The sequence below is a fragment of the Beta vulgaris genome, chromosome 8 (assembly GCF_026745355.1).
Source record: "Beta vulgaris subsp. vulgaris cultivar EL10 chromosome 8, EL10.2, whole genome shotgun sequence".
NCBI classification, from domain to species: Eukaryota; Viridiplantae; Streptophyta; class Magnoliopsida; order Caryophyllales; family Amaranthaceae; genus Beta; species Beta vulgaris.
Genome location: NC_079209.1, coordinates 6,998,261 through 7,023,289, shown reverse-complemented (window position 1 = coordinate 7,023,289; position 25,029 = coordinate 6,998,261). Strand labels below are relative to the sequence as shown.

The 25,029-nt window shown below is 35.3% G+C and overlaps 2 protein-coding genes across 2 annotated transcripts; both read left to right on the top strand.

Annotated features, from left to right (window-relative positions):
- The first annotated feature begins 1,854 nt into the window (after positions 1-1,854).
- Positions 1,855-3,281, top strand: LOC104897338 (cytosolic sulfotransferase 5). The gene has a single exon (XM_048635664.2). The coding sequence runs from the start codon at positions 2,055-2,057 to the stop codon at positions 3,078-3,080; it is 1,026 nt and encodes a 341-aa protein (XP_048491621.2). The 5' UTR covers positions 1,855-2,054; the 3' UTR covers positions 3,081-3,281.
- A 20,086-nt stretch (positions 3,282-23,367) lies between these two features.
- LOC104900911 (cytosolic sulfotransferase 5) lies at positions 23,368-24,707 on the top strand. The gene has a single exon (XM_010688440.4). The coding sequence runs from the start codon at positions 23,496-23,498 to the stop codon at positions 24,519-24,521; it is 1,026 nt and encodes a 341-aa protein (XP_010686742.1). The 5' UTR covers positions 23,368-23,495; the 3' UTR covers positions 24,522-24,707.
- Positions 24,708-25,029: the final 322 nt, after the last annotated feature.

Here is a 25,029-nt window from a genome sequence, read left to right as displayed (position 1 = left end):
TGATCTAAAACAAAAATTTTCGGTCGAAACCGTAAAAATTGGTTACTATAAAAAATAGTTTTTTAAAAAAAGAAGTTTCATTAAACTTCTAACACTTAAGTAGTCAAGTTATACAATTTCCCGAATCCCACCCATAAAAATTAGGGTTGCGTGTTACTCTTTTATCTCACTCTTCTCTTCTCCCACCAGCCACCAAAACCACTCACGCCGCCAACGCACCGCCCATCGCATGTCCGCTCGCCAGTCCCTTTTGATTCTGGTCGGCAATCTTGCACAAATGTATATTGCATAAGGCAAGATTCGCAAGTACTCTTTCCCATGGACTTGGCTAGAAATCTTGAGTTATGGGTGCTTGATTATCTCTATCAAGGTTGCTCTTGCTTCTATTCGAGGCCTTGTTGTTGGTGATACAAAGCTGAAGTCTTTTCAAATTGTATCTTGATGTTACCTTCCAATTATAATATGTACAGTAGATTATATAAGGGGGAAAAAAACAACTCTAAAAAAAAGAAAATAGTGAAAATTTGCAAATGTCACAAAAATGGTCAAAATTTGAAATCGGACCGGACCAATCAAGTCACCGGTTCCGAAAAATTTCCGATTTGGGTTCCAACCTGATCCGATTTTGGGCCGATGCACAACCCTACTAATAGTTACTTTCACAGTTAAAAGCTACCATCACAGCTAGCATTGCCGAACATGCCCAAGGACTAATTAATGACAATATCTTATAAACAAAATTTGATGTAATCTTGAGCTTATAATGTAATGCACTATTTTTTTTTTTGATCCATTTGAGTCAATAAGGCAGTACAAAGTACAAAGAAGGAGAGAGGGAGGGGGAATCAAACCTATGACCTATCATTCACATCACCTCAATCTTAACCACTATGCCAAGACATCCTTAGTTGTCCATACACTATGATTTGCAATAAATTCAGCTATACTTATAGTTGTACTGGTAGTTGGTACATATATAGATCTGATTTTTTTTAGTTATATTCAATTCAAACAATATACTCCCTGTGTTTCTTTTTAATGTACCCATTTTCTTTTTTAATCCGTTTCTTTCTAATCTACATACTGTTGTTTTTTCTATTTTTTGTAATATATCACATCTACTTTCTCCTCTTTTTCCACCCATGTCATTCACTGTTTAACATCTTAACCCACTCTTTTGTTTCTCTGTCTCACTTTTTAGTTTATCTCTCATACTTTTGTACTTAGCTTCCTTCTTGGTTCTCCCAAAAGTGAAGTGAAATTAAAAAGAAATGAAATAAGTACTTATTTAGAATCCACATTTGACTTTCTCATTTTTCTTATTTTAAGAAAAAATTTGCTTGATCTCGCCCTTATTTTCGAGGAGTCATCTATACTTGAAGAGTAGGTGTGGTGTAAGTTATAAAGACAATTTCATAAAATATGTGCCCATCTCATGCCAGGATCCCATCCTATTATTATTTTTGATTAGCCTTGCATCAAGGCCCATGAAATACGCAAAGGAATATATGGAGATCAATTTTAATTAATTTCACAAGATAAGCGCCAGACTACTGCACTACTAAGACTTACCCATGAGGCCACGATATGACATGCACGCATTGGTAGATGGATCTATAATTCTATCTCATATGGATTCCACCTACACACAATAGATTAAGCATTGAACAGGTTGATTTACGTTTAGCATATAATTATATAAATAGTATTGATTGATTTAATATGATAAAATAAAATTGATAAATCTTCAACATAAAAAAAATAATCTAAGCATGTTCAATCAGTTCATTGATTAATTGTGGATATAGTTTGTAAGAGCAATTTTTTAGGATCTACTGCATACCAAATAATATATCCAAATCATTTTGTATAACTCCCTCAAAAAAAAACTATTAATTTAATAGTAGTCTGTTCCTCTTTAGAGTATTACTTCAACAACTCTGAGCTTATAAATCAAATGCATCACAATCTCACAATCTGCAAACCTCCTGCTCTTCATCAGCCATCAAACCTCTGACCAAATCTCTTGTAAACTTCAAAATTAACCCAAAAAAATGAATCCAAATGAGCCACACAACGATCAGGAAATAATTGTCCATGATGAGGAAGTTGAACAGCTCAAGCAAGGTCTTCCGAAGACAATGTTCTTAAACAAAATTGAACTCCTAAAATACCAAGGCTTTTGGTATCTTATTGATACTAATATGTTGAAGAGTATTCTAATGTTTCAAAGGCACTTCCAGGCTAGAGATACTGATCTCATTGTTGCGAGCTTCCCAAAAACAGGCACCACATGGTTGAAATCTATACTCTATAGTGTTGTAAATCGTTTCAAGCACCCTATTAAGCAAAGTCCTTTGTTTAGTAACCATCCACATGAGCTTGTATGTCGCCTAGAGTATGATATCTATGGAGATGCATTTGAGTACCCTCGCCCGCATCATCTTAATGAGCTCCCTTCTCCTAGACTTTTTCACACCCACTTGCCCTACATGACCCTTCCGGAATCTATCAAGGTTTCTGGTTGTCGGATTTTGTACATTACTCGCAATCCATTGGACACACTTGTGTCAATGATGTACTTTGCAATGAAGCCACTAAAGGAACTAGCAGGAGAAGATGTCGAGTTGCCTAGTATTGAGGATTACTTTGAGGATTTCTGTGAAGGGAAATTTATTAACGGTCCTTTTTTTGAGCATGTAATCGAATATTGGAAACAGAGTTTAGAACAGCCGAAGAAGGTGTTATTTCTCAAATATGAGGATTTAAAGAAGGATCCCATATTACACCTAAAGAGAGTTGGTGAATTTGTAGGCATGCCATTTACTGAAAGTGAGGAACGTGAAGGTGTCATAAAAGAAATAATAGAGTTTTGTAGCATCAACAATCTCAAAGAATTGGAAGGAAACAAAAGTGGAGTCATCAATAAAATTTATGATAAAAAAAGTTATTTTAGAAAAGGAGAGGTGGGAGATTGGACTAATCATAATATCACACCTGCCATGGTGGAAAAGATGAAGAAGTTGATGCAAGAAAAACTTGAAGGCACCGGATTATCATTTGAACTACTGCCTCACTAATCATATCACAACGATTGATCTGTGTAAGAGTTGAGCCTTTATGTTTTAATTTCTTCTCTTTTGTTACCTGTTGATGGAAACAAAAGTTATCTACTTCTTTTTTTTATTTTTTTGATATCGTGTCTAATGTTGTACTGTCTTCACTCTTCATGTATGATCTTTAATCAAAAATCAATATAATTTGTTATGTTTTATGTTCCACTTTATAACTCTTTTCCACTTAATTAGAGATGACAATTAATGGGATGTAAATCAAGAGCTCTATTGGATCCATAGATCTGAATTTTTAATATATAAATGATATAGATTCATCATATCTAGAAAATCCATTTCGGGCCGGATACAAATTTGCGGATCTGTATGTCTAAATTTAAATAACAAAATAAATTAATTACCTATAAAAAAATGAAGCATAAATTTTGTATCCTAAGAAGTAAAATTTAAATAAGTTATCATTTATCACAATAATGTTATTGAATTATTTTTCTATTAGGAAAATAAGAAATATTCAAGTTTATATTTTAGATTATACAGGTTGGATAAGGATCTCAAAAGTAAAAATCTTATCCAAATCCAAACTATTATATCATGGATCCTAATTTCACTTAGATCAAATGCACAAGCAACTGTTTATGTAGATAAGTTATATATCTACGGATGTAAATCGTAGATTAGATCTAAGTTCGCCGACAATTCTTTTGCTTTTTTGGTACGAAAACAAGGTTATATATATTAAAATTTTAAAGTAACCATATTATAAACAATCCGTCTTGCATGGACCCGATTCACACTAAAAATAGTATGGACCAGGTTCAGGCACGTGACCGATTAAGAAGTAATCACTTATACACTATATGAAAAATAGATACACTATATCAAAAATAGATACACTATATGATACATAGGTACACTATATCAAAAATAGATACATTATATGATACATAGGTACACTATATCAAAAATAGATACACTATATCATAACTACGTACACTATATCATACAGAGGTACACTATATCCTATAGGAACACTATATCATACTCCCTCCGTTTCATATTAATCTACACACTTTGACATTTTACACTATTCACAAATCACACTTTGACTCTCATTTGTGATTTATACGTGAATAAAAACATAGTCATGTGGGATCTTGTTAGATTCGTCTTAGTATGTATTTTATTAATATGTACTTTTTATAATTTTTACAAATACAAAACTAAAAATATATGTCTTCAAAGTTTTACATTGGCATGCGTGAAAAGTGTAAGTGTGTAGATTAAAATGAAACGGAGGGAGTAACTAGGTACACTATATCCGATCCTATAGGAAAATATTTACTTAAACGCATTACAGAAACATACACTATATCAGAAATAGATACACTATATTAAAAATAGATACACTATATCAAAAATAGATATACTATATTATACATAAGTACACTATATCATTTTAACATACACTATATCATATCAATATACACTATCCTAAACTCACGTGATATGAATCGAGTGCACACTAATTAGTGTGCACAGGATTCATATTAGTTTTTTTATATTATAAATCGAGTTTGAGTCCCTCAGACGATAACTAGGAGATGAGTATTCCTAGTTATGTTACATTCTAAAGAACTTTTTCTACATTCTTAGCCATCTTATCCGCCAACTTATTTTGTGTTGGAAGAATCTGCATGAAGCTAACCATCTCCGAGTTTGTCTAGGCAACCAACCGTTTGAGTCTCTTAGGAGACTCAAACAGGGGCAATTTGGTCATTTTAAGCCTTGGAAATTTCACGCGCGTGTTGTTTAGTACCAATGCTAGGTTAGATTGGTACCATTGTCCGAAAATTTTGATACCAAAGTAAGGTTGCTTGGTACCAATCCTGATAACAATGTGATACCAATACCAGGTTATAATGGTATCAATGTGTAACTTTTTGAGTGTTTGAGTCTTTTTTGGACTCAAACAGTTGGTTACCAAGGCTTTCTCAACCATCTCCATCTCTCCAACTAGATCCCTGCAATCATGAATAATAATAATAGAGTACATATTGGGCCCACTATCACATTGGTTAAGCAAGTCAATAATGGTTACACAATCCGAGAAATTCTCATAGCATGGTTCGCACGCGGCACGCCAACCATCCTATTTTATTAATGTTTCCATCATTCATCGTCCAACCCCGTGAAATAGACAACTAAACATAAGAAATTGTTTCATTGATTTCATAGATAAGCACAAAATAATTGTACTGCTTTAGAATTAAAAAATACACATAATATAATATGTACGCAATGTTAAACTAAGTAATTTGTAACCATGTAGTTAAAATTTTAATAAGCATTAACTTCCTCTTTATTTGCCTAAAATTACAACGGTTTAATTTGCACACTTGTTAAAGTACAACTAGTATTTGGGCCCCGACATTGCTCCAGGTTGTTATTGTGTTTCCAAACTTGATATGCATATTTTTCATTTCCACTAAAATATATTAAGGAAAACTCAACATTTAAAAGGTACAAATATAATAATTTGAACACATAAAGCATAATTAAAAGTTGGTTGAGATGGTAAATGTGTCATGTATAATAACAAGATATCACGGGTTCCAATTTTGTTGCAAGCTAATTTCAATTTTGTTGATTGACATGACTTATGTACACATTGGACAATTCTAGTGGAGTAACAGAGGTGCTACTTGGCAGGTATATACATTGTCACGCATGCCTTTTAATATATTTACTAGTTATTATGCCCGGGCTACGTCCCGAATAAGAAATAATTTTATTTATTAATATAATACTTTATGATAATAACACTATATGCAATTTAGTCCACTGGTTAAGAATTTAGTTTATGTACTTGAGGTTGCGGGATCAAACCCTATACTATTCAATTTCTGATTTTTTTATTGTACATGGATTACATGAACTAAAACTCGTTAGGGAGAACGCCACGTGGCACAGTTTTTTATTTGTGCACGCCTTTTTTAATATATTTGTATAGATATAGATTTTGATTTTTGACCATTAATATTTAATTATTACTTTATAAAAATTCTTAATTTAAGTAATGGTCAAACACATGGTTCAATTTTATTGATATATATTGGAAATGAACTATACAAGAGAATATCAGGATTACCTAATACGTATTTTACTACTACTTTTAAAGCTTTTTTTTTTCCTCTGCACCAAGTTTGCTCAATGAAGGTAGTGTGTAGCTCACCTACTTATGCTTGTAAGTAGTGATTCTCTTATATCTCCCTACTCTTAAGTGTTGATTTATTTAGTTGGTTGGCTGCCCTGCGAGAGGTGTTGGTCCAGTAAGGTCCTTCTTCTTAACAAGGGGGTTCCTGGTTGATTTTCAACCTCCAAATTTACATCTCTTGAGCCAAGCTTTCTCTGTCCCATACTAGGTAGCTAAGTTTAGGGTTCTAAAGATTTGATTTCCTTTCCAAAACAGGATAAGGGAGCATTCATACCTGCCTTAATTACAAATGTTGTAAAATGAAATAAACGTGAAAAAATACTCAACGGATAGTAGCTCGGTGACTCCAACGGGCCCGGGCGAGCGAAGCGGTAACCCATATGGGGCAGTGTGTAACGCCTCAAATATACATAACCTTAATTAATCACAGTTACTAATAAACGATAGTGAAAACTGAATTTAAACATATGGGCTATGGACTTATCAATATAATAATAACCTTAAATAGTCCTTGAGATTGTATAATTCATAAAACTTAGAACAACTGGTCATAATAATATTCATAACATAATCCTTCTAGCCCTCAAAATACAAGATATATAGAATACATTAGTCAATGTAATCTTTCCCTTGGGATGTTCCATCTCGAGCCTTACAAATCTTAACTAATAGTGGCATTCTATAATTATCGTATATTTCAACTACTCGGAATATTTAATAACAAAATCCCTTTATCATTGGTGTGGAAATTTCTGGATCATCCCTAGAAATATAAATACAAAATGTTATGAGTCAAGACTCAATAATAAGCTACTTTAGCAACATAAATTTATTTTAAATCATATTATTTGCAAACAAAGGAAAAGAATAATTCAAACATTTAAGAAAACAACGTTCATTCAATTTTATATTAATAATCCATAAATCCATTTCGTTAGTTTTTACTTTGGTGTTGTACACCAGTCAGTGTTGGGATATCTCTCAGTATGTATATGCACGTGCAAGGGCATGAACCCCACACTAGTAAATAGTGGTGGATCAATGCCCCAATAAACAACAACTAACTAGTGCCCTAGTAAACAATATGGTACGTGCACGACCTTCAGTTAGTCAGTAGGTACAGCCAACCAGTTCTTTCACATTACTTTATCATGTTATGTTTCTTTTACTTTAATGGTAACCAGTAAGACTTCAGTAATTCAGTAACTTTCAATATTTCAGTAATATCTCATAAACATTAACATTTTCAGTGATCAGTATACTTCAGTAACTCAGTAACTTTCAGCTTTTGAGTAATGTCATAAAAGTATCATTTTTAGTGATCAGTGATTATCATATATCATCTGAGAGAATCATATAAATCTCAGGATACTTAATCAAAACATGATAAATAATAATCTTGCAATTCATAATCACATGATCATAAATAATCATCATTTCAACTGCGTAAAAGACATTTCTAGGGAATTGCAAGTACTATGCTTTTAAGGTCGTCCTTACTAAACTCCAGGAACGAGTTCTTTTTAAGGCTTAGAACGAGCATTTCATAATAAATCAGTAACTAATTAGGATGTAATATTAGTGCTCTTTAAGTACGGTTTCTACTTTAGAAAATTATTTAAGAGTATATGCTGGTTTAGAACTTGACTTAATATAATTAGTGTCTACGTGGCGAATAGTTTGTACTTAACATTTACGTATTATGATGGTTTATATAGAATATGGGTTAGCTTGTAAAGGTAGATTTTCATAAATGAATTCTCTCACATCATCAAAGTGAGTTTTCGCTCTCAATCAGAATAGTATCCTATTCTTCTTATGGTATCAGAGCTACGAGTTATCAATCAATCCAGCTCAATTTCAGTTCAAATTCTTCTTTAGTTCTTCTGTCTTATTCAAATTCTTCAAACTTTTCTTCTGAAGTTCGTTGTAATCTTCATTAAAATGGCAGATTTTTGAACAAAATTCACCTTCACAATCAAAATCTCAAAACCATGCGATCAATTACAATGATCCATACTTTATTTCTAATGGCGATAATAAAAAACAACAGTTAGGTATGTGTTGGTGCATAATCAGTTAGTTGACTTTGCAAACAAGTCAACGTATACCCAATAGTTAGATACTGAGCGCCACAGGAGTTTGAGTCCCTGGGGGTTACCGGTTTTAATTAGTTAAAAACCTTGCTAACGTACTTTGTTGTAATCTAATTAATTAAACTACAAAACCAAATAAATTCAGGCGATAAGTATTAAATAGAACAAAAGACACAATAATTAATCTATTAATTAGAGATGAATATTCTCACTCACATCACAAACTTCTAGAATGATTTTATATAACACGCATGGAGATAAACCAGGCTGGACAATTAAGGGGAAAACAAGAAGATGATTACCTTCATGAGTTCCGACTAAAACTGGAGATGAACAAACTCGTCACTTAGTACATTCTCTAGGTATATGAACTAAACTATAACCCCTAAAGAGGGTTGGCTAATCTAGGCTAAAGCTACACTAGAAAGAAAGTAAATTGCACGTTGTTGTGTGTTGTGTTTGTTGTCTTTCAATTTATCCTTCTCCTTGTATTTATACTTCGTCATTATGCGTAACTTTCCTGCATCTTTGGAGGGAAATGATTTGAATCATTTGTGATTCAAATCATAACTGCTTCCTTCTGGTGCCAGAATGGCCACGTCTCGATCAATGCCCACGTAAATTTGCATGCTCCATGATCAGATTGGTAGTTACTTACGTCTTTGTCCACGTCATTATAATTGTTAGGCTTCCATCTCCTGGACATTCTTGGCTTCCATGAGCTTCCTTTTTATGGGCTTCCGGTCTTTGACTTTCATTGACTCTTTCTCATGGGCCTTCTAGTACGATTGGGCCTTCATATCAACATAAACATTGAACTCTTTGGCGCTTAATACAATGTATCGTAATAAATGTTAGCCCTTATCTAAAAATGGTAGTAACAAATTGCCCCCCTGATTTGTGAGGTGATGTGCTCAAAACCCACAAATTATTAGCAGAGACTCACGCTTAATGGCTATAGCCAATATTATTTAATAATATTCTAAAGGTGGCTTCTTCCATTATTCTAAGGTGATCAATTTTAGTTGAGAAGAACAATCTATCATGGGTTCCTTCTCTTTTTCTTCTATCCATTGTGAAATCCATTAAGAAATTTTGCTTAGGTAGTGGTCCCATAGGATAATTTTGTAACATCCAATAAGGGTCCACATCAAGGATCATGAGATTATGCCATATTTGACATGCACGTGTATATTGCACCAAATCTCTTGAAGATGACCCATCCACCATTCAAAAGACTTTTATGCATTTTGTATTTCCTTTGATAAAAAGCCTTTTTAGATATCTCCAAGGCATATCAGGTTGCCAAATTTCTTTCATTATGCTTTTACCCCATGATTTGCATACCAATAAGGAAGTGACTTGATTATTTTTATCAAGTTTTGGAAATATCCATTCTTGCATTAAGTCTAAGTCTGACCTTATTTGAAAGGCCTTAGATTTATTTATATGTTTCAAATCCTTTTGGATAATAGAATTATTATCGAAACATCTATTGATAGTGGCATTCCATTTAATGAACTCTTTATTCATGAATTCATCCTTATCTCCAAATGAGGTCAGGCATCCCAGCTTGCTTTTCTCACAATTCTTGGTGTTTTCTAGTCACCCTAGCACCTGAAATATCTTCCCAGGTAAGCAAACTGCTTCTGCTGAGCAAGACCCCTGGCGCCTTTATGCAGTGCCTACATGCCTGCAATCCCTAGACATTCACTCTTGTTCCCTAGGGAGTGGAAACTTTTGGAGTAGTGTCCTTAGTTTTAGGGACTTAATAGCAGTTGAACCTGAATACTTTGATTTTGAAGTCTATAATCCTCAACTGGTAGCTAGATAATTTGGATTACTCCAATTGTTAGCCATACCCTATTTCCTGACCCGCAATGATCCTTGGATGTCAAGGGGTCGTTTTGAGGAAGGTACAGCCCTTCGAAGCAACACTCTCAATCTTACCCTTATGTCCATTACTCCTTGGAAATGGGTTTCCAAAATTATTCAAGGCTTCCAGACATGGTGGGATCATGCTTTCCCAAATGATCAGCAATGTGCTGATGTTATATCATACTTTGAAGATCAACTCTTTTTAGGCTATAAGTGATCTATCTTCTTAGTTATTATATAACTTTTGAGAGGAATAAATCTTATCTAATTTATTTTTGCCTTATATAACTTTCAAGAGGAATGCAAGTGGACTCTAGATATGGCAGGCTATACTAGAACATTGTGGACCAAAGGATCCCTAAGCTTGTTCCTTCAGAAGATGAAGATGATGCTGCCAATGATCAAGAGGTTTCTTATGGAGATGTCCAGACTGTAGAGGACATTCAAACCATGAGACCAATGGAGAAGAATGATCCTTTAAAGAGAGCTGCTAGGAAAATAGACTACAACTGTCTCTCCACTTTTAAGAGCACTTCATCCCTAGGGCTAGTGGAGCAATCTGAATTTGATCATAAAGTCTCCAAGAAGAGAGATATCAATTCTCTTTCAGCTCCTAAGTCCTTGAGACATTCCTATAGGAAACGTCCTAAATCAGAAGCATCTTCTGAGGTCCAGTATTATGATATTTCTTCTGATGAAGATAATGCAAAGACTATATCTCAAATCTTCCAAAAAAAAAAACATCATGGAGCTAAAGTAGGTATATACATCTCTTTATACTCCTTGGCATGAAGTTTCATTATGCATTAACCTATTTTTCATTGCAGGTTCTTCTGGTTTGACAAAGTTTAAGGATCTTGGTGTCCGTCTTTGGAAAGTCCGGCAAATCTTAATCTTAGACAACCTTCAAATCTAAACTTTATTAATCAACCTTCTGCAAATGTTCCCACAACAGTTGATCCAGAACGGATACAGAGGTGGTTCTTTTGATGAACCCATTATTACACCTGATGACGAGCCTATTGTCTCTACGCCAAGCAAGATTGCCCCCTAGTTGGAGTTAGAGGCTATCCTTACTTTGGAAGGACAAGGTGCCCCAGTTGGAAAAGACCACGCATCTTAACATGGAATCTACTAAAGAAATCATACCCTTTCAGGGTGATGAAGATCCTCTAAATTCAATTCCATTGAATTTTGAGTTTCCAAGTTCTCCTTCGACTCCAACAATCGTTATAGCAAACCCCCACTAGAGGAAAAAAAAGCCCATCTGATGTGCTCAAATTGGGCTTACTGATGCCCGGTTTTGGTCCGCATCAGATGGGCTCGCGGCCGTTATGAACGACAAACTGATGCGGTCCAAAACCGCATCAGATTTTGGGGTCATGAAATTTAAAAAAAAAGGCTTTGCACTGCACGTCTGCAGCAACAAAGCAAGACCAAATCCAACGAAAATTGTGAAGCTTGTGTACGCCATTTTGTAAAATAAACCCAAAATGTATGTATATATACACAATAATAATACATACAAAAATTATATAAATTACATAAACTAAATCTAACTAAATAACAATACATATGAAAATGGATGAAAATAAAAAAAACTAAATCTAACTTAAAAACGTAAATTACTTAAACGAAAGGAAAATTACAAAAAAAAAAAAACGAACTAGATCTAACTAAAAATATAAACTGCAGAAAATAAACGAAATTTTCATCTAATATAAAACTAAATAAAATGATATTTTCGTCTAATATAAAATGAAATTACAGAAAATAAAATGAAATCATTTAATATAAATTACAGATTCGACTAAATTCTACTAAATTGTTGTCTAAAATATAAAATAAAAAAAAGCGAAAAAAAAACTTTCTAGATTCGACTAAATTTTCGTGCTTTGCCTTCGAAGTTCGTTTCATCCTCAATTCGTCTTCTACTGGTGCAGACAACGACGTTCATGAAGATTCGTGGGTTCGTGAAGACTCGTGCAGACAACAATGTCGTGGGTTTGAGAGGGAGGAGGGAAGAGGAGAGAGAGGAGGGAAGAGGGGATTTGGGTTGAGTTAAGGAGAGAGAGGGGGAGTCATGTGGGTGGATTGAAGAGAGAGAGAGGTGTGCCGTGGAGCGAGGAGAGAGGAGAGAGGGGAGAGGTTGAGTTGAGTTGAGTGAAGAGAGAGGGGAGAGGATTAGGGTTTGAGTTAGAGATGGCAATATCCAGTGGATCACCCGACAATCCACTCCACCCGATTTATTAAATGGGTGAAAAACCCGGTTTAAACGGATGATAGTCGGGTGACGGATAATCAGGTGATGGATGCGGGTCGGGTTCGGGTGATATTTTTTCATCCATCACCCGACCCGTCATCTGTTTACCACCCGATCGGTCACCCGTTTAAAGTAAAAAATATATAATTTTTTTAATTTTGGGCTTTTTCATTTTTACAGCTTTATTAATCTATAGCCCAAAAGTTACAAGATGATAATATAAGTATATAAATGTTAATAATGTGGATTAAGGTTAGTTTGGAGACGATTTTACATAGTAAGTAGAATTATATAAATGGATTAGTGGTTCTTGTTAGTAGTTTTTCTTTCTTCTCCTAATATTATTTGATTTCACCCGTTAATCACCCGATCCATCCGTTTAACCCGGTTACAAATGGATGGATGGATTCGGGTGGAGATGGATGCGGGTGATGGATGGATCGGTGGAGTGGGTGGATGCGGGTGACGCTCCACCCGCCCCGAAGCTGAGCCATTTACATCTCTAGTTTGAGTGAGTTGAGTGGGGGTGGGGTGGGCTGGGCTTATGGTCAAAGTAAATTGGCCAAGGGCCAAGGGCTGAGGTGGTTTCCAGATTTTTTTAAAAAAAAAATAAGAAAATTTGATGCGGTCCTAGATTTTCAAAAAAATCCGCATTAGATTTTCTTCTCCCCTTTCCTTCCTGTTTTTTAAATTAATTTTCTGATGCGATGTGTAAAATGAAACATATGTTAATATATTATAAGTGACGGATAGGATTTTTCCACTAGTGCCCTCTATTCCTAGAGGTCAATGAGGTCCCAACAGATTCAATTCCTTTAGATGTTGCACCATTGAGGAGCAATTTTGAACTCTTGAACACCCCTATATCAAAGGATCCCTCGCCAGCTTCATAATCCTCTTCTGAGACTGGTTTGCATTCCTTTCTTCATAAATTATTTTAGACTTCCTTCATCTGAATCTATATCCTCAAAACATCAGACTTCCACTATCTTGCTAACTTAGCTTTCTTCTTTATCATATAGAGGGAAGCACTCGAGGCAAGTGTGATGAAAGAGTCTGATGGAGGAAAAGAGGTAAATGTGAACATGTCCATTATTGTGAGGGACCAACCTGCTTCTAGCAATGTTGCTAGTAGTCCCAATGATGAACATTCTGAGCACATTAAACAAGAAGACAAGATATGGAACCTCTGCCTTACTCTCTCAGAAAATCCTCATGATCAGAGTTCTGGATAAGCTCTTAAGCAGATTTTGGAGTCCTTAATATCTCTAGGCTTTGAGTATTGGATACCTTATCTTGATTATGTGAAGGAAACACTTTTTTGTTCAGCAACGCAATGCTGACATAGAGTCCAATCTCTTAAGTTTTCACCTCATAAACTCCAAGAAGAGGAGACTTCTTTGGAAGCTTAAGCCAAATCTTTTAGAAGATTAACTACACAGACCTAAGATTCTTTAAACTCTTATGATCAGCAGCTGAAGTCTCTTTCTGAAGAGAGGCAATCCTTACAGAATCTCTTGGCTGAGATTAACAGAGAAGAAATCAACATCATTGATGTGAAGTCTTCACTTCGGAGCTCCTTTGATGTTGAAAATAGAAAGATGGACCAGGGAAGCATCAAGCTTGCCAATTTGAGGCAAGAGATGTTTAAAGAAATGGTTGTACAACAAAGCTTGATTCTCCAAAGGGAAAAACTTTGTAATGCTTGGTCAACCATAAAAAATCATAGTTCAACTGTTGGACAATGCTAGAACGTTTAAGATATATAACATTAATTTTGTAATGATTTAATCTTAATAATCCCTGGATGTTTGAAACAATTCTGCATGTTTTTGTTAAAACACAGAACCATGTTGTTCCCATATGGATGGATGGTATTTTTTAAGAAATTTGCCATTTAAGGCCCTATCTTTTACATTACCATCTATATCTTGTAATAGGTATGCATTTTCAGACATTTTCTTGTGAATGATAAAAGGACCTTGCCATCTAGGCGACCACTTCCCTAGCTGAGGATCTTTATAAGCTGCTTCTGGTAGAAACATCTTCCAAACCTTATCATTCTCTTGAAAGTCTTTAGGCAGTACTTTTTTATTATAGGCCCTGCTAGCAACCTTTTCCTTTTGGATTCTCATTCTAGCCAAGGCTTCTTCCTTGACTTCTAGAGCATTATCCATTATTTCAATGTTCACTGCTTGTGAATAGTCATCTCCAGATAATCCCATTTGTTGGGATACTCTAGATGGCCTTACATTCACTTCAGCAGGGATTACTGGAGTATATCCATAAACTAAGCTGAAAGGTGTAACTCTTGTTAATTCTCTTTTAGAGGTCCTATAGGCCCATAGAGCATATAATAACAATTCATCCCACTTCCTAGGATTATTATCTACCCTTCACTATGATCTTATTGGTAGCTCACCTTGACCATTTGCCTGAGCATAGTATGGTGTTGAATGCAACTTACTAATCCCAAATTGGGTAAGATAGTCTAATAAATCAGGGTTTCTGAACATTGTGGCTTGATCAGAAGTTATGGTTTATGGAAACCAAATCTTGTAAAGATCTTTTCTTCCAAGAAATTTATCACAACTTGTGTCTTGATCTTAACGAAAGCCTGAGCTTCTACCCATATAGTGCAATAGTCGGTAACTACTAGGATGTATGAATGCTTCTTAGAAGATGCGGGATTAATTTCTCCTATGACGTCTACTGCCCATCCTCTAAATGGTCGAGGTTTAAGGATATACTTTAATCTGGGACTGGTGCCCTACTAATGGGTCCAAACTTTTGATATCTCTTACAACCTTTTGCATAGTTTATACAATCCTTTCTTATAGTAGGGCAATAGTAATTATGTTCGTGCAACAACCATCTCATCTTCAAGCCATTTTGATGAGCACCACATAGTCCTTGATGAATTTCTGCCATGAGGGTTAAATTTCTCGAGCGTCTACACATTTTAAAAGTAATCCTTCTGGATCCTTTTTGTGTAACTCCCTGAATTACATGCAAAATTTAGTTGCTGCCATTTTAACTCTATTTGGCACTTTTATCCCAGTTGAATTCTAGAGATATTGAATAATTTCATTTCTCCAACCCTCATCCTCTCTTAATATTGAAATTCTATAAACTTCAATATATTTTCTGATATTTCTTTATCAGCTCCATTAAGAGGATCCAGGATCTTTTCCCGAGGAATAATATCTTCATTTGGTGAAGGTATCTATTCTCTAGCAGAAGTTTATTGGGATAACTGATCTGCTATTCCATTTTCTTCTCTAGGAATGTGCATGAAAGAAATCCTTTAAATTGTTTAGACAATTCTTATGCTTTCTTGCTACATTCCTGTGACACAGATGATATGCATTTAAACTCCTCAGTCATTTGATAAATAACTAACTGAGAATCTTTATATACCTTACTTTTTTAGCCCCCAATTCTAATAACAACTCAAATTCAATCAATAAAGCTTCGTACTATGCTCTATTATTAGTGCATGGACCCTTTAGGGTTACTGCTAACTTGGCTGGAATTCCGTCAGGAGATAGAATATATATATATATATATATATATATCAACTCCTGCTGTCTCTTTAGTATTATATCCATCAAAGAACAATAGTCGTGGAAGGATGTCCTCGTCAATTATTCCAGATTCACAGCAAGGGTGTTGCTAAGAAATTAGCTAGAGCTTGACCTTTTCTGCCTTTTGAGGCACATATACTAAGTCAAATTGCAGTAGATGTAGACTCCACTTACTTAACCTACTTTTATGAAACGTTGGGATATCATATATTTTATGACATTTGTTGGAGATACTACTTCCACTGTGAAGGCCATGAAATAGTGTATGAGCTTGATGGACGCATCATATAAGCATAAACACCATTTTTCTATCATGGTATACCTTCGCTCTGTATTATGCAAGATTCTAATACTTAGATAGAAAATGGCTTGCTCATATCCCTACTCATTTTCTTGAGTAAGTAGACTACCAATGGAATCTTTACAACCTTATAGATACAACCTTAATGATTTTCCATTTGGCCTTGGAGGGATCAATACAGGAGAACTTGCCAAATCTTGTTTGATTTGATCAAAAGCCTCTTAATGCTCCTTATTCCATTTACAGTTTGATTCATATTTTAATCTTAATAGCGGTGAAAACTTTTTAGTCTTCCCTGCTAGATTAGCCATGAATCTCCTAACATAATTGGGTTGTCCAAGGAACATTTACAACTCCTTCTTGTTAGAAGGTGCCTTAGCTGCCACAATTGCTTTTGCCTTATTTTGGTTAATTTCCATTCCATTTTTATGCATGAGAAATCCTAAGAAGTTACTGGCTTTAACCTCAAATGCACACTGCAATGGATTCATTTTTATGGTGACATTCTCTCATCCTTGAAATGACTTAACAAATGTTCTTTATGTTTTAGGAAATCATTTCATTTCACGAGTATGTCATCCACATAAACTTCCATTATCTTACCAATCATGTCTTTAAAGATTGCGTCCATGACTCGTTGGTATGTAGCGCCAGCATTTTTTTAAACCGAATGACATAGCTACGTATTCAAACAAGCCTAGTGATTTTGGACATCTAAAAGTTGTTTTATTACAATCTTCCTGTGCAATCCTTAATTGGTGATATCCTGCATACCTCCATAGACGATATGTATTCATATCTTGACGCTGCATCTATTAGAAGATCAGCTACAGGCATAGGATATTGATCTTTAGGTGTTGCTTTATTTTAAATCCCTAAAGTCGATGTAGATTCTTATTTTTCCATTTTTCTTAACCACTGGGACTATATTAGAAATCCAGTCAACATATTGGCAAGGCCTTATGAGCTTCGCCTTAAGGAGTTTTGTTATCTCCTCTTGTATAGGTTATGTTAGTTTTGGTGCCAGTCTTCTAGGACTTTAGGCCACAGGATTATATCCTTCCTTGATAGGTAATTTATGTTCTATTATCGTCCTATTGATACCAGGCATTTCATGATGCTCCCAAGCAAAACAATCTTTAAATTTTTTTAGAATTTCAATTATTTTGCGTTTTTCTTGATTAATGAGAAGCTTACTTCTGTAAGTAAATGTGGATTTTCACTATCCTCTAAATTTACTTCTTCTAATGGATCGTGAACTTCTTGTTTAACATCCTCACTTTTAGCCATACTTTCTCATCTTCATCTTCTAAAGGTTCAGATTCATGTATGGTGGAGCAACATGTACTAGAATTTACGATAAAATCTTCTTGATATCTTTTTAAAATTAGATCCTTCATTACTTAATGAATGATAGGGGTAAACCCATTACAATATTTCTTCCTGGTCTACAAATATGATAAACATAGAAAAATATAGTCTAACTCTACAAACTAACTAGAGCTAGTGATTGATCATAGCTTGACGCCTGTTGAATAAATTCATATTTTGATTGACTATCTTCAACTTTTGAGACGTCTTTAATTTCTTGAATGAGAATTGCACTTGAGTCTTCTATCTCTTGGTGAATTTGTGACTCAAGTTGTAGAGCAACCTCATTCCTAATGTTGGGAACTGACTTTAAAGAGTCCCTGATAAAAACAGAATCATGAGATGTGATTGGGCAAACTTCCTCATCTGCTTGTACATTTCAAAAGTATCACCATTACATAGGATTAAAATCTGATGGAATGATGACGGAATAGCATAATTATGATGTAACCAATCTTTTCCTAGTATGGCATTAAAATCATTACCATTTTCTACTATGAAGAAACTAGTAAAAGTATTTAGTGCCTACTTTGATCTTTAGAATAGACATTCCTTAACCTTTTCGATAGACCGTAAAAACAGTTATTTTGATTTGAATATTTTGCAAATCCTTTCAATTTTTCCTAATTTCTTAAACACAGAAAGTGGCATAATATTGACAGTGGCTCTAGTATCTACTAATACTTTGCCCAAACAAACTCCTAAAGTCCACGTTTAAGAATAAAGTCTTAGTATGTTTATTATCAATCATCTAACCTAAAAGATTTTATCTATGATTAGTTTCTCTAAATTAGCTTTTAAGAATGTTTTACTAGGCATTCTTTTCTATGGTGGGTTCAAATAAGAAGATAAACTTCGAGAAGAAGTAACTTTGAACTCACCTGCTTTTCTTCTTATCAAATTCATCTGCCATGATGCATCACTGGTTTCGAATCCTGACTGGTCCTTTGATTTCTTGAATTTCGTTGGTAACATGACTACGTTGCATTGCATGCTGGCTCTTATGAATTCTTGTCTAAGATCAGTTTTCAATGGATCTCCATCCACAAATACCAACAATCCAGATTCGATCCAAATTTGAGTCATACTCCTCATTAACGCCATTTTCCCACAACCTCTTTCATAAGAGAATCTTTTTCCTGACGCCGCTGGACATCCATCTCTAGAGATGACGAACTAGGTTGATTTCTTTTGGAGGCAATAACCTTGTGATACCAGCTTGAAGAGCTTCTTCATCGATTCTAACATTTGCTATAAGAGACTCTTGCACATTTCGAGTGCTAATTTGAGCTCTTGCTGCAGCAGCCTTGAGGCTCAGTATTTTCATCTTTGATGACCTGCTTTAATGCAGGTTTTGATCATCTTGAGGTGATGCTACCCTTACCATTGACTTAAACCTTGTGTCTCCTTGGTTCTTTTAGACTTTTCTTTCCTTTTGAGAATCTTAGGCACAGGAGTTTGACTTAGGCCTCCTTCTTTTTCTTTTGAGAAAAAGTACGACCCATATCCATTATTTTTCCTTTGGTCCTTGACACCTAACCTCTTCTGGAATAGGCGTTGGTAAGTGGTATGTATATAGGATCATTTGGTATGATATGTGTTCTAATCATTTCAAAAGTTAATTTATCTGAACATGATGAAACACTACCTCCCGTTACAGCCTTTAATCTCTCTATTGCCTTGGTTTGCAAAGGGAATTTCTAAGCGTCTTCTTTGTATGTTTTAGGATTTTCCTTAGGCATCGCCAGACTTGAATTTGTTTTAGCATTGGCAGGAACCTTAGCTTTGGCTAAGCTGCTCTAGTATGCTTCTAGCTTCATGGCCTGATGCTCTATCTCTGAGACAACTAATCTTTTGAGGCACAGTTATCTAGTAAGGAACCCTCTGAAGACTTGGCACCATTCTGTTGTATGCGACCCATTCATATGCCATCTGCACATGTCTTCTAGTCCTTTTTCATTAGCTATCTTTGGCATGATCATAACTCCTTCATCAAGCAGCATGTTGACGAGCTGATTGCCAATTGTAGTGGCTTGAGATGCATGTAGAGTAACAGTAAAATTATTATTAATTTCCACCATGTTACAGAATAATTCGTATGGGTCTCCCATTCCAATCACATTAACATCTTAATCATCAGAGAACATGATATTTTTCTTATCAATCATCTTGTATTTTATTTCTAAACACAATACATTCAGAAGTATCATGGGTTACTGCATCATGTCATTTATAGTATTTTTTTACCCTTAACTTCATCAACAATTTTCAATTTATGCCTCCCTACAAGTTTTATCTTTTTATTAGATAATAACCAATCAAAGATGGCATTAGATTTTTTATCATCAAAAGTATACGTCATCTTTTACCCATACTTTAAGTCTTTTGGCGCTGAGAACTCTTTTTTATCAAGGGGAGAACACTTACAAGGGACCCCTTGAATGATTTCAGCCACATCCACTTCTTGTGCAGTTTCAAAGTGGAAGGGTTGTACATTCTGAGCGAAGAAGCTCTGGTGTCTTGCTGCACTTTCAGCTTGCAGGTTCTTTTCATACCTTACGGCCATTTCTGCTAACTCAACAAAATCGCCAAAGGCATGACCATCAAAGCTTTTTCGAAACTTAATCAACATCCCCTCTTGAGCCATTTGTACAAATTCGCTTTTAGGGATGCTAACTTGACACCTGATCTTAGTCATTTTGAATCTTGCTAGGTAGTCTTCTACAGACTCTCCTCACTTTTGTTAGCTTCTAGCCAAGTCACTTAAGGTCAATCTAGGTTCGGTGCATGCAAAATGATTTGTAAATTGCACGTGTATGTTCTGCCATGAGTGAATAAAATTTGGTGGTAAATTTGTATACCACCAAAAAGCTATCTCAGTTAGAGACATGGAAAAAATTCTTAATTTTAAAAACTCATTGTCAGCTGCCTCCCTACACTAAGAATGAACCTAACCAGATTTTTCCTCGGCTGATACTCTATCATTGCCTGAGAATAACGTAAAGTTAGGTATTTTAAATGTCCTAGGGAATGCGTTGGCTCTGTCAATCCATTCAGGGTAAGGCTTTTGACCTATCTGCCTATGACCTCTCCTAGAGTTATCTCCCACTAATCTTTCGACTAGTGCCTCAACTTGTGCCACTAAAAGATCTTGACTTCTCCCCGGATGTCCTAGATTCCCATTCCCCATACTTCCTGATTGATCATACATAGAATTAGGGTTAGGACTAAAAGATTGGTTCCCCATAGGATTTATTTGGCGATGCACATAGTTAAAATTATTTATTCCTTGTGCCATTTGTGGCTGAAACATGAGCCCATTGGTGGGTACTCCTTGTCGGTAAGCTCCTATTGCATGAGCAAATGGAGCCTGATTATGACCATAACCTGAAGCATTCTCATAATGAGACGTCCCAATGATAGGTGATTGGTAAGGCATATAAGTAGAAGATGAAGGGTTCCCGGCCATAGTTGGCTAATTTAGAGGCACATATGCATGAGGTGAATTGTTGTTGTTTGAAACAAAAGTACCTTGCCTTTGTCCTCCATGTGATGGTCCAGGTTGGTGTGTGCTATCTCCAAACTGTCCACCACCCATGGAAAAAGAAGGTTGGTGACGTCTTGACGCCTGGTGCCAGCCTGGCTCCATGCCCGCTGCAATTTCGTCACTTCTCCTAAAACTCCCATGACCATTCTCTCCAAGGCTCAAGGGACTTATCCATGTTCGGCGCTCATGGGAGGAAGTTTGTAGGTCATTTGAGACCAGTGGGTCTCTATTCTCAACGTGGGAAAAATGTACCCATGATGCGTAGGCTATTAGAAGATTTGGCGTTATTCCACGATCTCCTTGTGTTCTATTTAGCGGGACTTCTTCTAAAGCCTTAAGCAGTTTCCCATTTATTTGGTAGCGCTTTTCAACTAACGGTTCTAAACAAAGTAACTACTTTAGTAGCAAGAGATGTTGGCATTTTGTTAAAGGTTGCACTCATACTATTATTGATATCTACAAGTAGTCGATCTATTTGCCTAGAGTTAATATATATGTTCTCCTCACTTATCCTTTGAAGGGGATATATGTGAAGAGATTGGCTGGCTCACGGGCTAGAGTTCTGTAGTTAGAATCAAATTATTGCCTTAGATCTCCCTGCCAATAGTAATTGTTTTACTATTTTAGTGAATTTTTCATACAATTGATGTAAAAATCCACGACCAGTGCTACTTGGAGATGATATTTCCCTTTGGGGAGTTTCTCCTTGTGACTCTCTAAAGGCATGATGAATTGGTTCACCATTATCCTCAGATACCCTAGACTCTTAAGGTATCGAATTATTGTCTTCCATGTTTCGGGAGACTGGTTCAACACTAGGACCTTCCCTATTCATTCGAGAACGTGTATCCGGCATTTAAGGAAAAACTCACAGTGGCTATTTAGAACAGTTAAATTGTAAAAGTTATTAAAGAAGAAATTTCACAATTTGATTATGAATCTTTCTCCTCCCACTGTGGTTGCCAAAAAAGCTGTTGGTGCAAAATCAATTAGTTAACTTTGCAAACAAGTCCATGCACACTACCCAATAGTTAGATACTGAGCGCCACAGGAGTCTTAGTCCCTTGGGGGTTACCGGTTTAAATTAGTTAAACCTTGCTAACGTACTATGTTGTAATCTAATTAATTAAACTTCAACGCGATAAGTATTAAACTGAGTTGAACTGAACTGAACTGAACTGAAAATAAGCTGGGGAGAACAAGCCCTTAGTTTCAATTCAGTTTGTGTTAAGTTCGTGTTTCAGTTCAGTTTCCGATAAGTTATGTTACAGTTAACTTTAAACATTTAGCTTTTAATTATTGCACTTTTCAGTTATGGGTCACTTCAGTTCAGTTTATTCAGTTCAGTTGACTATCAGTTTGCAATTCACCCAGCAGTTTTAAACCAAATTGACAGCTCTACGCATTGGTAGATGGATATATTATTCTATCTCATATGGACTCCACCTACAGACAATAGATTTAGCATTGAACAGGTTGATTTACCTTTAGCATATAATTATATAAATAGTATTGATTGCTGTAATATGACTACATAAAATTGATACATCTTCAACATAAAAAAAATAATTTAAGTATGTTCAATCAGTTCATTGATTAATTGTGGATATAGTTTGTAAGAGAAATTTTTGGGAATCTACTGCATACAAAATAATAGAGAAAGGCTTGGTAACCAACTGTTTGAGTCCAAAAAAGACTCAAACACTCAAAAAGTTACACAATGGTACCATTATAACCTGGTATTGGTATCACATTGTTATCAGAATTGGTACCAAGCAACCTTACTTTGGTATCAAAATTTTCGGACAATGGTACCAATCTAACCTAGCATTGGTACCAAACAACACGCGCGTGAAATTTCCAAAGCTTAAAATGACCAAATTACCCCCGTTTGAGTCCCCTAAGAAATTCAAACGGTTGGTTGCCAAGACAAGCTCAAAATAATATATAGAAATCTTTTTGTAAAACTCCCTCAAAAAAAAAATATTAATTTACTAGTACTATATGTCCACTTTTAGAGTATTACTTCAACAACTCTGATCTTATAATTCAAATGCATCACAATCTCACAATCTGCAGCCTCCTGCTCTTCATCAGCCATCAAACCTCTGACCAAATCTCTGTGTACTTCAAACAACTACTTCAAAATTAAACCAAAAAAATGAATCCAAATGAGCCACACAACGATCAGGAAATAATTGTCCATGATGAGGAAGTTGAACAGCTTAAGCAAGGTCTTCCGAAGACAATGTTCTTGAATAAAATCGAACTCGAAAAATACCAAGGCTTTTGGTATAGTTTTAATACTAATATGTTGAAGAGTATTCTAATGTTTCAAAGGCACTTCCAGGCTAGAGATACTGATCTCATTATTGCGAGCTTCCCAAAAACAGGCACCACATGGTTGAAATCTATACTCTATAGTGTTGTAAATCGTTTCAAGCACCCTATTAAGCAAAGTCCTTTGTTTAGTAACCATCCACATGAGCTTGTATGTTGCCTAGAGTATGATATCTATAGAGATGCATTTGAGTACCCTCGCCCGCATCATCTTAATGAGCTCCCTTCTCCTAGACTTTTTCACACCCACTTTCCCTACATGACCCTTCCGGAATCTATCAAGGTTTCTGGCTGTCGGATTTTGTACATTACTCGCAATCCATTGGATACACTTGTGTCAATGATGTACTTTGCAATGAAGCCAATAAAGGAACTAGTAGGAGAAGATGTGGAGTTGCCTAGTATTGAGGATTACTTTGAGGATTTCTGTGAAGGAAAATTTATTAACGGTCCTTTTTTTGAGCATGTAATCGAATATTGGAAGCAGAGTTTAGAACAGCCGAAGAAGGTGTTATTTCTCAAATATGAGGATTTAAAGAAGGATCCCATATTACACCTAAAGAGAGTTGGTGAATTTGTAGGCATGCCATTTACTGAAAGTGAGGAACGTGAAGGTGTCATAAAAGAAATAATAGAGTTTTGTAGCATCAACAATCTCAAAGAATTGGAAGGAAACAAAAGTGGAGTCATCAATAAAATTTATGATAAAAAAAGTTATTTTAGAAAAGGAGAGGTGGGAGATTGGACTAATCATAATATCACACCTGCCATGGTGGAAAAGATGAAGAAGTTGATGCAAGAAAAACTTGAAGGCACTGGATTATCATTTCAACTACTACCTCACTAACCATATCACAACTATTGATCCGTGTAAGAGATGAGCTATCTTTATGTTTTAATTTCTTTTCTTTTGTTACCCATTGATGGAAACAAAAGCTATCTACTTCTTTTTTATTTTTGATATCGTGTCTAATGTTGTGCTGTATTCACTTTTCATGTATGATCTTTAATCAAAAATCAGTATAATTTATTATGTTTTATGTTCCACTTTATAACCCTTTTTCACTTAATTAGAGATGACAACGTCAATTTAGGTTAAATGTTTTCCTTAGTCATTCTGTATTTACCGTAAACATTAAATACATCCTTAGTATCGTTAAGCATTAAGCTCATGTACACTATTATCATTAAATACAATAATACATATAAATGGTCCAATATCCCCTCAAGTTGGAGTATGGAAGTTACAAATGCCCAACTTGCTTAACAAGAGTAGAAACTGTCATTTGCCAAGGGCCTTAGTGAAAATATCCGCAAGTAGCGCATGACGAGTAGTGATGATGCCATCAAGAATA